General features: G+C 43.0%; 1 protein-coding gene across 9 annotated transcripts in view; it reads right to left on the bottom strand.

Annotated features, from left to right (window-relative positions):
- RAI14 (retinoic acid induced 14) overlaps positions 1 to 17,356 on the bottom strand; it is a 150,314-nt gene that overhangs the window by 115,195 nt on the left and 17,763 nt on the right. For 4 of the 9 annotated variants that reach the window (XM_059916196.1, XM_059916197.1, XM_059916203.1 and 1 more), the window contains exon 1: positions 2,095 to 2,155. Coding sequence is in view for 3 of the 9 variants with exons in the window: in XM_059916199.1 (XP_059772182.1) it covers positions 2,095 to 2,130 (36 nt within the window). In the remaining 6 variants the exon portion in view is untranslated. Of the gene's footprint in view, positions 1 to 2,094; positions 2,178 to 17,356 lie in introns of those variants that run through there. The other 5 variants (XM_059916199.1, XM_059916200.1, XM_059916201.1 and 2 more) reach the window with 3 other exon arrangements.

Here is a 17,356-nt window from a genome sequence, read left to right as displayed (position 1 = left end):
GTAAATACTTTATAATGGTTAGCTCTTCAAGCTGGGGTTTGAAACGGTTTTCTTTCTTGCTTTTATTCCCTCCATCTCACAGTACAGTGATGGCACTCGGGGAAGCAATCTGGGATGAAATTGAGGAGCCATCTGATACTGTCTGGCCCCATAATACCAATTTCTTTTGCTCTCCTCCCCCAAGCGTGCTCCTCTAACGTTTTTTCCCTTTGTACTAACTGCCAAAACCACGGCCTTTCTGCGGCCAAATCTCAGACGCTTTTAATAGTGTTATTCCTGTGACTTTTTTCCCTAAATCATGGAAATATTTCAGTTTTTATTTTAAAAACTAGATTCCAGCAACACCCTCCCTAAGGCCACCAGTTTTTAATTTTTAAACCAAAAGTGTACGCTCCTATCATTTCCCCCTGCCCCTGTTCATATATCATGGAATTCGAGACTGATTAAATTTTGCTAAAACAATCTCAACTTGTGCAAATGGAAGCTGCCCAAATTCCCTTGGAATGGAAAAGGTATTTGTTAACCTGGTCACACAATTTACAAACCCGTATCTGCTCGACTGGGCAACATTTTCCATTTAATTGCCTTTCCCTTCTTAATTGAAAGTCCAATGAGGTCTGCAGGTTGTAGCATCATTGGGCCAGCAAATGAGGAGGTGGAAGGGGGTTTCTTTGGGGAGTGGCAGGTGCAAGGGGTGAAGGAAGTCAGATGACCAAGGCTCTCACTCCGGCCAAAGGCTAGGTGGACGACTTCGGCCAAGTCTCTTCACATTCTCTGAGTTGTAGTTAACTTACCTGAAGAATGAGAAGGTGAGGCCCGCTTTTTCCTAAAAACCCTCTCTAGCTCTAACTTCCTTTCAGCACGACAAGATTCTGCAATCATCCCACAAGCATCTCATCTGGTCTGGGCCTTATCAGGGCAGTAAGTTACATGTCATGATGTAGCCTCAGGAGATAAGCTTCAGCCAAAAGGAGGTGTGTGTGGGTGTGCGTGTGTGTGTGCGTGTGCGTGTGTGTGTGTGTGATGTTAGCCATAAAAGACACGGCCTCCACTTATTGCAAAAATGCGGCTGTACCAAGCTGTCATATAATTCATGGCACAGAAATAAAATCCAGGTTCACCTTTAATTACCTAATGTAAAATGACAGCCAAGCAAACCCAGTAGGAAGGTGACACATCTGAGCTTCCATCTCACACCCTTCCATGAATTGCTCCCATTCAACCATTCTGCTCCAAGCATCTGGAGTGCAGCTAGTACAAGACTGGAACCTCGGCAGGTTTTACGAGGTGACCTTTTGTTACAATAGCATCATGTATAATCCTGCTGCTATGTTGTCTTTCTCCATTTTCTCCTCTGGGAGACTTTGTCTCGTAATTCTGACATCATAACTGGTTCCTCCAATCCAGTCTTTTATGATGAATAACAAATGAGGAAGAACCCCAGGAATGCTGGGGGAATAAAGGTGCAGGCAGCAATAGATATTGCTGTTTCACCACAAGAGCCTAACAGAATTTAAAAGTTTTCTAAACGCCAAGACGAACCTTGCTAACACGTAATTCCTAACCACTTTCTTGAGACTAGCTTCCTCTAAAAATGACATTCTGAATCAGATCTGGGGGGACTTTAACGACGCTGAGGCATTTGACTGATTCTTTTTGTTAAGGTGTTTAATTTCAGCCGGTATGAGGACTGGTAGGTTGTTTTAAGGACTTTAGCTTTTATTCCAAGTGAGATGCAGAGCTGGTGGGTGGAGGGGGGAGGGTTTGAGCAGTAGTCTCATTAGAATTTTAAAAGGAATACTCTGGCACTTTATAGAGAATCAAGGGGGGGGAAAAAGATGTTTAATTTGACTGTTCCTTTCTCTCCAAGGCACAGATGCCAGGAGTAAAAAAAAAAAAAAAAGTCATTTTCGGAAGCTATACACACAAAGAGCAAGGAACCTAGAACACGCCGTTCACAAAAGCCACCCTGAGCTGGGCCCCAGAGCGCTTCTGGCTTCTGTAGTTGATTAACCCAGCACCTTATCACGGTACGAGGGAGGGTATTGCTTGCTGCAGCCCCAGGAACGTGGGGGGAACAGCCAGACCACTTACGTCACTCTTCCTGAACTTGGCTTTCAAGCTCTTCATGTTTAGTCCATTCAGCCTTCCAGAGCTCTAGAGGAGACTTTCAGCACCTAACCAGAGGAAGAAAAGAAGAAATTAAGTATCTAGGTTTCCAAACAAACACTATAGATACTCCCTCCTGAATGGATTAGGACTTCGGGCCATGGGTAGGCGACTGGGGTTGAGTCAGGAAGGTGGTCAGGGTTAAGGGCTGGGAAGTGGTAAAGAACATATGTTATTCCCATTCGTGATACTACCTGGAACCTTCTGACATTTTCAAGTTAACCAAAACTTTAAATTTTATCCCTACTTCCCATTCAAAGTAGAAAAAGCTTAAGTAACTGCTGACCTGTCACTGCACAAAATACAGTATCCACGTGCCTAACTCACTCCTCTCCACACCCTTCACATTATAGTTATACCCTCAGCCTCCTCTGGAAGGGCCACAGTAGTGAAGCATGATAAGGAAAACAGCTCATATTCCAGATGCCATTCATTCCCTATTTATTTTTCTCAGTGTGGCTTCTTTTCTTCCCCCTCCTAGATGCACAGGGCAATGAGTGAAAAATGCAAGAAACAACAAAACCTCCCTCACTGAATACCTCATTCCTCAGAAAGCCACTCAAAACAGTGAAAGACTCCCTCCAGGTTGTCGTGGGACCCAGTGATTCAGAGCCAGAGCTGGAAAAGATTTAAGAAACCACCTCATTTAGGAGGGGTCTGTGGTCCCTTTAGAAAGTGAAGGTAATTTTTGGAGTGACAGTATATATGTACTTTTTTTAAGAGAAGAAAGTTCCTGTTTTCATCAGATTCGGCAAGGGGGTTGTCACCCTTCAAAAGGTAAGACTATTGATCTAGTCTAAGCCCCTCATTTTCCAGAGGTCCAGACAGAGCCTTCTCAGAGAAGTGAAGAAACCTGTCTGCATCCCCAAAACCTCTGTATGATAAAATTCAGAACCAGACCCCAAAGTCAGACTGATGGTTGAATGCCTTTTCCCCTGCCCTAGAGCTTTAAAACTAAAACCCAAAAGTAAACTCCTGTGCTAAAATATGGTACGAACTTGATCTTTTCCATCTTCAAACCTGGAAAATGTACAGTGTGGAACCCTCACGTTTAGGTCAAAAAGGCCAGAAAAATCTATGTGCAAGTTCCCATCACCTAGTAAGCGCTCCAGAAATGTAACTTCAAGCCTCAGTTGACAAAGTGAGAACAGGGGACCATCAACAGTCCTGTCCATTTGAGGACTAAGGAAGGGTGGTCGGATGTGGACCACAGTCGACCATTATTTTTCAAAAGCCTTTCAAGGTCATCATGTTTCTCCGCCATCCTTATCATTCTGGACTAAACCGATTTGAGGAAATAGAGCAGGGGAAATGCAAGCAACTGAAAGTCTGGACTCATCCCTCCTCAGCTCTTCATCGACACCTCCAGAAGTGGTCCAGCAGCTCCCTGGCTTCTAGTTTGTTTACTTTCATTCTGCTGCCCTTAAGCAGGGCCCTTGGGTGAACAGTATGAAAACCCGGTCATCATAAAGCACCTCAATGACATTAATCTGGAGGCCACACCATTAGGCGGCCTCCCAGTGGTCCCTTTCAATCTTCCCAGCCTCAGCAGGGGTGACAGAATGTGTGTTGCCTTGGAAACCACACACACTGTAATTACACCTTGTTAACTGCCACGTATTTAACCACAGAGAAGGCTGGGCTGATACCTGAACAGCAAAGTACAGACTCTGAGACTGTTTCTGGAGGTTGGCCCCCTCCTTAATCTGAATCAGAAGGACCTGGGGACAGTTTGCTAAATGCAAAAGTCAATGGAAATTGAATCTCAGGAGCAGGGCCCAGGGACCTCCTTGGTTGAATATTTATTTGGCATACAAGTTTGAGAACCTAGAAATAAGTTACGTGAAACAGGAACTCTCCTTATCAAAGCGCTGGTTTATAAAACAGCCCTTCTTCATGTCAAAGCAAACCACCTTTGATGAATCCGAGTAGAAATAATGATAATCAGATGTTCCCAACCTGTCACTGGCTCATGGTTCTCCATCAAAAGTAGCTAGAAAGGGCTTCCCTGGTGGCGCAGTGGTTGAGAATCTGCCTGCTAATGCAGGGGACGCGGGTTCGAGCCCTGGTCTGGGAAGATCCCACATGCCACGGAGCAGCTGGGCCCGTGAGCCACAACTACTGAGCCTGCGCGTCTGGAGCCTGTGCCCCGCAACGGGAGGGGCCGTGATAGTGAAAGGCCCGCGCACCGCGATGAAGAGCGGTCCCCGCACCGCGATGAAGAGTGGCCCCCGCTTGCCGCAACTAGAGAAAGCCCTCGCACGAACCGAAGACCCAACACAGCCAAAAATAAAATAAATAAATAAATAAATAAATAAAAAAAGAAAGAAAAATAACAAGTGACAAGTGTTGGCAAAGATTTAAAAAAAAAAAAAAAAAAAAAAAAAAAAAGTAGCTAGAAAATGGAAATCGCCCTTTAAGTTCAATTCCTTCCACCCTCTGGGTGAAGTGCTAATAACCAAGAAAAGAGGCCAAATCCATGCAGCAGGAAAAGAAGCAAAGAGAAACCCGGGCTTAGATAATCCACAAACTGTGTAGCCCATCAAGGTGGAACCACCCAAAGCATTCCTTCAGGCAAGAACACAATGTCTTAGGCGAAGTTGGGTCGGATTTTTGTTTGAGGTCATGTTGGGGCGGGGAGTGTTCATGGGTGTGGTGCTAGTTTTTTTGGGTGTTTGTCTTTGTGTCCGCAGCCCCCCAACCCACCCCCGGCATGGCAGTGAGAAGTATGCAAACGAACAATTAAGAGGATTAAGTAAATAAAGCAAGTAATTCCAAAAATTCCCAGGGGGAGGTATTAGCTGTGAAGTGAATGTTTTCCTGGAATCAAGGCTCTGGGTGTGTGAGAGCTGGGTGGTCCAAGAGTATAACTCCAGGATGACAGAGATAGGGGTCAAGGGTAAAGAAGTTCTGGAAACCCACAGAATAGTACCTTCAGAAACAAGAACTGTAGCTGGGGGTAATTCAAGTTAGTAACAGATCACAGCTTTCCCAGTATTGGTAAAAGAACCTAACCCCTGGAAGCCAGGACTAGGGGGAAGTCACCTGCCCCTGAAATGATGCTGGGCTCTGCCTCGATACCTCCTCCTCTTCCCCAAGAGGACCCACGAGTCAATCAGCGACTTGCCTTCCTTGGGTCAGCTGGAATCTTACAGCTCTAATTCCCAAATTCAAACTTCCAAAGGCCAGACTGGATAAAGTGACATCTATCAATTTAGCCAGGCTACACTACTAGCAGTCCTTGGAAAAGTCACTTAATCAAGATGCTTAGATCAAAAGAGTTGCGGTGAAGCCAAATTAATTGCACGGGAGTCTCATTTGAATGGTTCAAAAAGAGGATGAAATGTTTCACGTATATGGGAAAGGGTGTTTGAATCACATTCTCCCCTTTCAAGCATGTCTACCCACTGAGCAGAAATGTTAGTCAGTTTGCTCCCTGCGCAAACCCAGAATAAGTCACTGAAACACAGCTTCGTCACCCGTCATCATGTGATGTCACTCCATCGCGGAGGATGGAGTAGGGCAGAGATGCACAAACGTGCTGCCCTCTCATCTGAAATACTAGATCCAACAAACGGGGTTTGTTAATCCATTTTCCCTTTAAAAATAATGTAACTCTCAATCAAAGCTTAACATGAGCTACCTTATCTGATATAATTCTAGCCTGAATCAAAAAAGCTTGATATTAGCCTATAGGGCTACAGTATGAACTAATAAGTTAGACTTCTTTGAGTATTAAAAATGGCTTACAATAGATACAGAGTTTCCTTTTGGGGTGATGAAAATGTTCTACATTTACTGCCATGATAGCTGCACAACCTGTGAACGTACCAAAAGCCATTCAATTGTATAATTCAAATGGGCAAGTTGAGGAGGATGTGACTGAACAAAGCTGTTGTTTTTTTCAAAAGTTTAATAATCTCCATTACCTCTCCGATCCTTAGAGTTAAAAAAATTCCAGGTTAGAAACGTCTGGACTGACTGAAAATGAACTTCGAAGGAACAGAGGCTAAACAAGCAGTGCCCTTAGTGCTAACATGTGGTTGCTCCTAGATTCTCTTTATTTAGCCATTTCTCTACCGTAAGCCACCCCCACCTGAAACGGTTAGAAAAAAACGCTCCTGTCTTCTATATTCCAACCACTCCTTCTCCCACCCGCCCCCGCTTCCACCCTGACATATGACGCAAAGATTATTTCATAAGACAACGCTGGCAATTATGTCAGCACATAAGGGTCCTCTTGGAGCTCCAGCCAGGTATTTGGATTCTGTAATCAGAGGTGAGGCTCAGAAATCTGTAATTTTTCTTTTTTTAAACTTGCCGGGTGATTTGGATGCTCAGTTAGATTGGGAACCACTGTTCTAGACTCAGTGATACCATACCTATAATTGACACCTTCATTAAAGATAATCTAGGGACACTGTATAAGTAGATATAATAGACCAACATTTTCGAGCATTGACTGAACCTTTCAAAATATTGTGTGGGGTGAGAGGGGAGCCCTCTACACTAAAATCTAGGAGAGAAACTAGCAGGTTACCCGTGGCCACTAAGAAACGATATGAACTCGCAAAGGCATATGGCAGTGGTACACACATGTACATTTTCCTGAATCACAGGAATGTATTAGCATCCAAGATGCCATACCCCAGGATTCAAGGGCAGTGGTTTAAAACAATTCCCTGTGAATCGCCACAGCATTAGAGGAGCAGAGTGAATAAGTGTCCTCACTCTAACTCATCCGTCAGTCGTGGAATTGTGGAGATAACTCCACGGAATCCTCAGTAACACCAGAACACTAACGTGTACCCCAGACAGGCTTCAGGGTTTTTTCTTCCAAGTGAAAAGAACATCAGACTTAAAATCCAAAGCACTGAAGAGGACATTGAACCAATGCAAGAAACTAAAATTAAAATACTTCTCGCCTTGTCAGCATCTACTACCTCTTCCCCCTCAAGTACCTGTTTTCTCAGACAATCATCTCTCTCCCACAAACATGGAATTTGAACCAAAAGCTATGAACGCTCAATGCTCTCAATCTGGCAAGACAAATACTATAAAAGGTAACTCCCCAAGGGGCAGTTTGGATGGCGTGACAGGCTCTCTCGTCAGGGACATCTTTATCTGGAGAGACCTTTCACAGCATCAGAGAAGTCTTCACCATAGGGGTAGGGTCTAAGTGGCTATAAAGGAAACTCAGGATTTGGGCAAGCTGATGAGAAAAGGGCACCTTGTCAGGTCTTTCCCGCAAGATCAGGCACACCCATCTGAGGTTTCCCAGGCAAGGGTCAGACACCTGTCCAAGCTCTGCCAGCAGTCCTAGAAGCTTCTCTCAGAAGGCTGTGTAGGTATGGTGGGAATCATTGCAAAGTTCTCTCCAAATATCCTCCCCCAATCTCCACACACCCTCACCCTTTTAGACCTTGGATGTGAGCGAGGGGTTCAAGAGTCCCAATACCGGGCTTCCCTGGTGGCGCAGTGGTTGAGAATCTGCCTGCCAATGCAGGGGACACGGGTTCGAGCCCTGGTCTGGGAAGATCCCACATGCCACGGAGCAACTAGGCCCGTAAGCACAACTACTGAGCCTGCGCGTCTGGAGCCTGTGCTCCACAAAAAGAGAGGCCGCGATAGTGAGAAGCCCGCCCACCGCGATTTAGAGTGGCCCCCGCTTGCCGCAACTAGAGAAAGCCCTCGCACAGAAAAGAAGAGCCAACACAGCCATAAATAAATTAATTAATTAATTAATTTTTTAAAAAAGAGTCCCAATACCAATTTTGGACAAATCTGAAAATGTACATCTCAGGCTGTTTACGTTGGAATGGAGGATTTTCAGGGTAGAGTTTTCATTTTGCTTATTACTCGGGTGCTAGCCATTGGCATAAAATCGGTAAGTGTTTCCTGATGGAATGTGTAGGACAAAGATACGGGTCAGGTGCCTGGGTAGCCTTTAGACTTTGCCCTTGACCTCAGCAAGGCTCTCTTTGGTCCCAAATGGACTGGGTTAGCTGTACTGGGGTTTGAGTAAACTCCGTGATCAGTTTTCACATCTACATGTGAAAACATTAAGAAGCTAAAAAAAAACAAACAAACCAAAACCACCAACTCATTTGGCCTATGAATCTTACCAGGTTGCCCCTCCCTTTCCCGTCCTGCCTGCCTCTCCTCTCTCATGGCTGTGCTCCCCCCGGCAGCATCTCCCTAACCACATGCTGAGCTCAGCCAAGGGAGCTGACCATTTCAGTAATGGAATGTAAGAGTCAACAGAGAGCAAGGACTATCCACTAGAATCCTGGGGGCAAGCGCTTAGGATAGAGATTTTATCAGCCTGATACAAAGCAGGCCAAGGACTCCGCCAAATCTACATGCCCGGTCTATTATTATTGCATGAGATTCTACCACTTCCAGTCAGGGAGCTTCTCAACAAGGAAAAAGTCCATCCTGGCCACGCCCAAGTCTTCACCACTAACCTCAGCAGGATTCTCTGCGCGGTCCACACTCAGCAGAAGTTCATGGAGGCTGAGAGAAAGGATGAGCGACCAAGCACTGAGTGTCAAATTGGAAGCACAAAGATAGAACAGACGTTTCATTCCAAAGTAAGCGGCCAGTCCAGGACACATATTTTCAAAGGATTTAGCTGAAAACTGGTAACAGGACTCTCAAACCTTCACTCACATCCGGGGTTTAAAAGGATCGGAGCACGTGGAGAATGGGGGGGATCTTTCTTCAGAGAGAACTATGCAGTGATTCCCATCACGCCTACTCAACCTCACCAGAAAGGCCTACAGGACCCCTTGGAGAGACTGGACAGGGGTGTCTGATCCTTGCCTGGAAAATCTAAAAGGTGGGAGACAAACTGGCCTAAGCTGTGAGGATGGGAAAAAAAGGAGCGGCGGCTGCTGGGCTGTGATCAGCCTGAACGCTGGAGTTTATCTGAGCACAGATGTACGCCTCCTGTAGACCAGATGTAGACAATTCATGAGACGGTAGTAAGCTGTCGTGGATCCTGTCTAACAGAGTGGATGAGAGGGTGAAGAGAGCAGGGAGAAGCTGATTCCCAGATAGAGAAGCAACAAAGCAGAGGTGAGTACATCACCTGCATCGAGGGAATCAGAGGGGTCCCCAGTGATGGTCCAGGAGTGGAACAAGGAAGGGGAGAGGGATCTCCAAAGCCCTCCTCTACTGGTTTGCTGGGGCTGCCATAACAAAGTATCACAGTCTGGTGGCTTACGCAACAGAAATCTATATCCTCACAGTTCTGGAGGCCAGAAGTCCAAAATCAGGGTAATAGCAAGGCTGATTTTGATTTTATTCTGAAGCCTCGCTCCCTCATTGTAGATGGTTTTCTTCTCCCAGTGTTTTTACATGGCCTTCCCTCTTTGTGTGTCTGTGTCCTACTGTCTTCTTATGAGGACACCAGCCACAACCATATACCCCTATTTGCCTTAATCACATCTTTAAAGACCCTATGTCCAAATACAGTCACATTCCGCAGTACTAGGGGTTAGGGCTTCAACATATGAATTTTAGGAGGACACAATCCAAACCATAATTCCCCCCAAAAGACCCCAAGAGCGAGAGTCAGCTCAAAACATCTATCAGGTTCAGAGAGCACAGCACTATCTTGCTATGTACCGTCAAGTAAGAACTTTCTTATCCCTCTTACTTCGCATCTCCCCACTCCAACCCCTGGTTTACCACTGCAACCCTGGGGGGGCGTGGTGGGAAAAAAACATGACCGTTAGATGAAGGCAGTAGAAGAGCAGGAGAAAGCAGGGAAAGAGAGAAAAGGAAAGATATTTTCTTTTAAATCAAATTTGAAATTTTAATTTGTATTTGAAATCGGGCATTCCAAGTTCTAAACTAAGAGTATTTAGCAATTGAAACTGACTGTAGAATTTTTTAAAAATCTAATCAGAAAACTTATAGATTTCATCGAGAAGCAAGAGATAGACTCACTTCACTGAATAAATTTTAAAGTGTTAGTGGGACACAAACAAAGCTGCTTTATGATCACATCTTAGGTGTCTAATTTATTCAGTAAAGATACATATAAATAAATGAATGAATGAGTCAACACACACGCAAACTTTACTAACCATTAATTATGGGCTAGATGCTTTCACATATGTCATCTCTTTTATGAATTCACTAAGGTGCAGGTGTGTTAAAAGATTGCCCAGATGATAAGGAAGAGGGAAAGGTAAGAGGGGAAAAAAAGACATAAGCAATTGCTTCATTTTGGCAATGAATCTTTTCTAAAATACTCCAATATCTTACTTCCTCCCTCCAAAAAATGATCACATTCTTTTAAAACTGTAAATGCCATTCAGATATTGTATCATAATAATCATGAAGTAAAACGCTTAAGAACATTAATCTCTCTCCCTATATTCACAACTTGCCTTTATCCGGGGATGACATTTCTTTTGAGAAACAAATATATCATTCTTCTTTAAAAATAAAACCTGCCATCAACCAGGACCGATCTTGGTCCATGAATCAGTCAGAGCCACCAGCACTGATACGAAATTGGCTGGGGCTCTGGCAACACTACTATCTGGGCTGTCAAATCTGCTGCTCACATGCTCTGATAAGCCTACCAAAGGAAAGCCCCAAGGTTACCTCGTGCCCTAAATCCATCCCATTTAAAAAGCATGGGCTTAATCAAAACAAGCTACTTCTGGAATATAAAAATCACTCTAGGACTAAGAAATTCCATGTGATTATCCCTCATGTTGAGGTTATTTTTTTTATTAATTCATTTATTTGTTTGTTTTTTGGCTGCATTGGGTCTTCGTTGCTGCGCATGGGCTTTCTCTAGTTACGGCGAGCGGGGACTACTCTTCGGTGCAGTGGCTTCTCTTGTTACGGAGCACGGGTTCTAGAGCGCAGTTTCAGTAGTTGTGGCGCACGGGCTTAGTTGCTCCATGGCATGTGGGATCTTTCCAGACCAGAGCTCGAACCCGTGTCCCCTGCATTAGCAGGCAGATTCTTAACCACTGTGCCACCAGGAAAGTCCCTGAGGTTATTTTTTAAGATGATCTCTAAAATGCCGTTCCTAGTGTACGTTTCCAAATCTTTAATGCTGGTGTCAATAGCTCTGTCGAAACACACCACGTGTCCATCTCTCAAGCAAAAAAGCTGCCCTGTACACACCTAGTAATCAACCCGAAATGGCAAGCATATGTACTAAGCACCTTACCTTCTTCATCTCAAGTCCATTCCTTGGCTTTCCCCCATCTTAAGATCCAAAAGAACCAATCAAGTTTAAAAAGACAGGGTATGAGACTTCCCTGGTGGCACAGTGGTTAAGAATCTGCCTGCCAATGCAGGGGACACGGGTTCGAGCCCTGATCCGGGAAGATCCCACATGCCGTGAAGCCTAAGCCCGTGCGCCACAACTACTGAGCCTGCTCTCTAGAGCCTGTGGGCCACAACTTCTGAGCTCACGAGCCACAACTACTGAGTCCACGAGCCATAACTACTGAAGCCCACGTGCCTAGAGCCTGTGCTCCGCGACGAGAAGCCCGCACACTGCAACGAAGAGTAGCCCCCGCTCGCCGCCACTAGAGAAAGCCGCGCGCAGCAACGCAGACACAACACAGCCAAAAATGAATAAATAAATTTACATTAAAAAATAAAAGACAGGGCCACCCCGCAAACGTTACTAGTTAAAATACAAAATGTGGAAAGCAAACAGTTACTGTGGCAAGCAGTCTGGCAGCTTCTTAAGTTAAACATAAATTTACCATTCAACCTGGCAATTACACTCCTATGTATCTTGCCAAGGGAAATGAAAACACGTGTCCACACAGAGATTTGTACATGAATGTATAGCAGCAGTATTCATAATCGTGAAAAAGTGGAAACAACTGAAATATCCATCAGTTAGGTACACAAAATGTGGCATTTCCACACAGTGGAATGCAGTACTTTCCAGCACCAAAAAGGAACAAAGTGTTTATACATGCAGCGCAAAACCATTGTGCTAAGTGAAGGTCAGACACAGAGGCCACATATTGTAAGATTCCATCTCTGTGACATGTCCGGAACTGGCAAATTTATAGACAGGAAGTAGATTACAGTTGTCTAAGGCTGGGAATGGTAACAAGGAGGGACTGCAAATGAGCATGAGGGCTCTTTTTGGGGGTGAGAGAGGTGTTTTAAAACTCAGTGGTGGGAGAGGAGGAACCAAGACGGCGGAGTAGAAGGACGTGCTCTCACTCCCTCTTGCGAGAACACCAGAATCACAACTAGCTGCTGGACAATCATCGACAGGAAGATACTGGAACTCACCAAAAAAGATACCCCACATCCAAAGACAAAGGAGAAGCCACAATAAGATGGTAGGAGGGGCGCAATCACAGTAAAATCAAATCCCATAACTGGTGAGTGGGTGACTCACAGACTGGCGAACACTTATACCACAGAAGTCCACCCACTGGAGTGAAGGTTCTGAGCCCCTCGTCAGGCTTCCCAACCTGGGGGTCTGGCAATGGGAGGAGGAATTCCTAGAGAATCAGACTTTGAAGCCTAGTGGGAATTGATTGCAGGACTTCGACAGGACTGGGGGAAACAGAGACTCCACTCTTGGAGGGCACACACAAAGTACTGTGCACATTGGGACCCAGGGGAAGGAGCAGTGACGCCGGGAGAGACTGAACCAGACCTACCTGCTGGTGTTGGAGGGTTTCCTGCAGAGACGGGGGTGGCTGTGGCTCACCGAGGGGACAAGGACACTGGCAGCAGAAGTTCTCAGAAGTACTCCTTGGCCTGAGGCCTCCCAGAATCTGTCATTAGCCCCACCAAAGAGCCCAGGTAGGCTCCAGTGTTGGGTTGCCTCAGGCAAAACAACCAACAGGGAGGGAACCCAGCCCCACCCATCAACAGTCAAGTGGATTAAAGTTTTACTGAGCTCTGACCACCAGAGCAACAGTCAGCTCTACCCACCACCACTCCCTCCCATCAATCCTCTTAGATAGCCTCATCCACCAGAGGGCAGACAGCAGAAGCAAGAAAAACTACAATCCTGCAGCCTGTGGAACAAAAACCACATTCACAGAAAGACAGACAAGATGAAAAGGCAGAGGGCTATGTACCAGATGAAGGAACAAGATAAAACCCCAGAAAAACAACTAAAAGAAGTGGAGATAGGCAACCTTCCAGAAAAAGAATTCAGAATAATGATAGGGAAGATGATCCAGGACCTCGGAAAAAGAATGGAGACAAAGATCAAGAGGATGCAAGAAATGTTTAACAAAGACCTAGAAGAATTAAAGAACAAACAGAGACGAACAATACAAAAACTGAAATGAAAACTACACTAGAAGAAATCAATAACAGAATAACTGAGGCAGAAGAACGGATAAGTGACCTGGAAGACAGAATGGTGGAATTCACTGATGCAGAACAGAATAAAGAAAAAAGAATGAAAAGAAATGAAGACAGCCTAAGAGACCTCTGGGACAACATTAAAGGCAACAACATTCGCATTACAGGGGTCCCAGAAGGAGAAGAGAGAGAGAAAAGACCAGAGAAAATATTTGAAGAGATTATAGTCGAAAACTTCCCTAACATGGGAAAAGAAATAGCCACCCAAGTCCAGGAAGCACAGCGAGTCCCATACAGGATAAAGCCAAGGAGAAACATGCCAAGACACATAGTAATCAAATTGGCAAAAATTAAAGACAAAGAAAAATTATTGAAAGCAGCAAGGGAAAAATGACAAGTAACATACAAGGGAACTCCCATAAGGTTAACAGCTGATTTCTCAGAAGAAACTCTACAAGCCAGAAGGGAGTGGCATGATATACTTAAAGTGATGAAAGGGAAGAAGCTACAACCAAGATTACTCTACCAAGCAAGGATCTCATTCAGATTCTATGGAGAAATCAAAAGCTTTACAGACAGGCAAAAGCTAAGAGAATTCAGCACCACCAAACCAGCTCTACAACAAATGCTAAAGGAACTTCTCTAAGTGGGAAACACAAGAGAAGAAAAGGACCTACAAAAACAAACCAAAAACAATTAAGAAAATGGCAATAGGAACCTACATATCGATAATTACCTTAAACTTGAATGGATTAAATGTTCCAACCAAAAGACACAGGCTTGCTGAATGGATACAAAAACAAGACCCATATATATGCTGTCTACAAGAGACCCACTTCAGACCTAGGGACACATACAGACCGAAAGTGAGGGGATGGAAAAAGATATTCCATGCAACTGGAAATCAAAAGAAAGCTGGAGTAGCTATACTCATATCAGATAAAATAGACTTTAAAATAAAGAATGTTACAAGAGACAAGGAACGACACTACATAATGATCAAGGGATCAATCCAAGAAGAAGATATAACAATTATAAATATATATGCACCCAACATAGGAGCACCTCAATACATAAGGCAACTGCTAACAGCTATAAAAGAGGAAATCGACAGTAACACAATAATAGTGGGGGACTTTAACACCTTACTTACACCAATGGACAGATCATCCAAAATGAAAATAAATAAGGCAACAGAAGCTTTAAATGACACAATAGACCAGATAGATTTAATTGATATTTATAGGACATTCCATCCAAAAACAGCAGATTACACTTTCTTCTCAAGTGCATACAAACATTCTCCAGGATAGATCACATCTTGGGTCACAAATCAAGCCTCAGTAAATTTAAGAAAATTGAAATCATATCAAGAATCTTTTCCGACCACAACACTATGAGATTAGAAATGAATTACAGGGAAAAAAACGTTAAAACCACAAACACATGGAGGTTAAACAATACGTTTCTAAATAACCAAGAGATTAGTGAAGAAATCAAAGAGGAAATCAAAAAATACCTAGAGACAAATGACAATGAAAACACGATGATCCAAAACCTATGGGATGCAGCAAAAGCAGTTCTAAGAGGGAACTTTATAGCTGTACAAGCTTACCTCAAGAAACAAGAAAAATCTCAAGTATACAATCTAAACTTACACCTAAAAGAACTAAAGAAAGAAGAACAAACAAAACCCAAAGTTAGTAGAAGGAAACAAATCATAAAGATCAGAGCATAAATAAATGCAATAGAAACAAAGAAAACAATAGCAAAGATCAGTAAAACTAAAAGCTGGTTCTTTGAGAAGATAAACAAAACTGATAAACCATTAGCCAGACTCATCAAGAAAAAGAGGGAGAGGACTCAAATCAATAAAATTAGAAATGAAATAGGATAAGTTACAACAGACACCGCAGAAATACAAAGCATCCTAAGAGACTACTACAAGCAACTCTATGCCAATAAAATGGACAACCTGGAAGAAATGGACAAATTCTTAGAAAGGTATAACCTTCCAAGACTGAACCAGGAAGAAATAGAAAATATGAACAGACCAATCACAAGTAATGAAATTCAAACTGTGATTAAAAATCTTCCAACAAACAAAAGTCCAGGACCAGATGGCTTCACAGGTGAATTCTATCAAACATTTAGAGAAGAGCTAACACCCATCCTTCTCAAACTCTTCCAAAAAATTGCAAAGGAACACTCCCAAACTCATTCTATGAGGCCACCACCACGCTGATACCAAAACCAGACAAAGATACTACAAAAAAAGAAAATTACAGACTAATATCACTGATGAATATAGATGCAAAAATCCTCAACAAAATGCTAGCAAACAGAATCCAACAACACATTAAAAGGATCATACACCATGATCAAGTGGGATTTATCCCAGGGATGCAAGGATTCTTCAATATACACAAATCAATCAATGTGATACACCACATTAACAAATTGAAGAATAAAAACCATATGATCATCTCAATAGATGCAGAAAAAGCTTTTGACAAAATTCAACACCTATTTATGAGAAAAACTCTCCAGAAAGTGGGCATAGAGGGAACCTACCTCAACATAATAAAGGCCATATACGACAAACTCACAGCCAACATCATTCTCAATTGTGAAAAACTGAAAGCATTTCCTCTAAGATCAGGAACGAGACAAGGATGTCCACCCTCAGCACTATTATTCAACACAGTTTTGGAAGTCCTAGCCACAGCAATCAGAGAAGAAAAAGAAATAAAAGGAATACAAATTGGAAAAGAAGAAGTAAAACTATCACTGTTTGCAGATGACATGATACTATACATAGAGAATCCTAAAAATGCCACCAGAAAACTACTAGAGCTAATCAATGAATTTGGTAAAGTTGCAGGATACAAAATTAATGCACAGAAGTCTCTTGCATTCCTAAACACTAATGATGAAAATTCTGAAAGAGAAATTAAGGAAACACTCCCATTTACCATTGCAACAAAAAGAATAAAATACCTAGGTATACCTACCTAGGGAGACAAAAGACCTGTATGCAGAAAACTATAAGACACTGATGAAAGAAATTAAAGATGATACCAACAGATGGAGAGATATACCATGTTCTTGGATTGGAAGAATCAATATTGTGAAAATGACTATACTACCCAAAGCAATCTACAGATTCAATGCAATCCCTATCAAATTACCAATGGCATTTTTTACAGAACTAGAACAAATCATCTTAAAATTTGTATGGAGACACAAAAGACCCCAAATAGCCAAAGCAGTCTTGAGGGAAAAAAATGGAGCTGGAGGAATCAGACTCCCTGACTTCAGACTATACTACAAAGCTACAGTAATCAAGACAATATGGTACTGGCACAAAAACAGAAACATAGATCAATGGAACAAGATAGAAAGCCCAGAGGTAAACCCACGCACCTATGGTCAACTAATCTATGACAAAGGAGGCAAAGATATACAATGGAGAAAAGACAGTCTCTTCAATAAGTGGTGCTGGGAAAACTGGACAGCTACATGTAAAAGAATGAAATTAGAATACTCCCTAACACCATACACAAAAATAAACTCAAAATGGATTCGAGACCTAAATGTAAGACCAGACACTATAAAACTTCTAGAGGAAAACATAGGAAGAACACTCTTTGACATAAATCACAGCAAGATCTTTTTTGATCCACCTCCTAGAGTAATGGAAATAAAAACAAAAATAAACAAACGGGACCTAATGAAACTTCAAAGCTTTTGTACAGCAAAGGAAATCATAAACAAGATGAAAAGACAACCCTCAGAATGGGAGAAAATATTTGCAAACGAATCAACAGACAAAGGATTAATCTCCAAAATATAT

The sequence above is a fragment of the Balaenoptera ricei genome, chromosome 3, assembly GCF_028023285.1.
Source record: "Balaenoptera ricei isolate mBalRic1 chromosome 3, mBalRic1.hap2, whole genome shotgun sequence".
NCBI classification, from domain to species: Eukaryota; Metazoa; Chordata; class Mammalia; order Artiodactyla; family Balaenopteridae; genus Balaenoptera; species Balaenoptera ricei.
The sequence above is the reverse complement of the archived record's forward strand: the minus strand, read 5'-3'. Positions and strand labels throughout refer to the sequence as shown.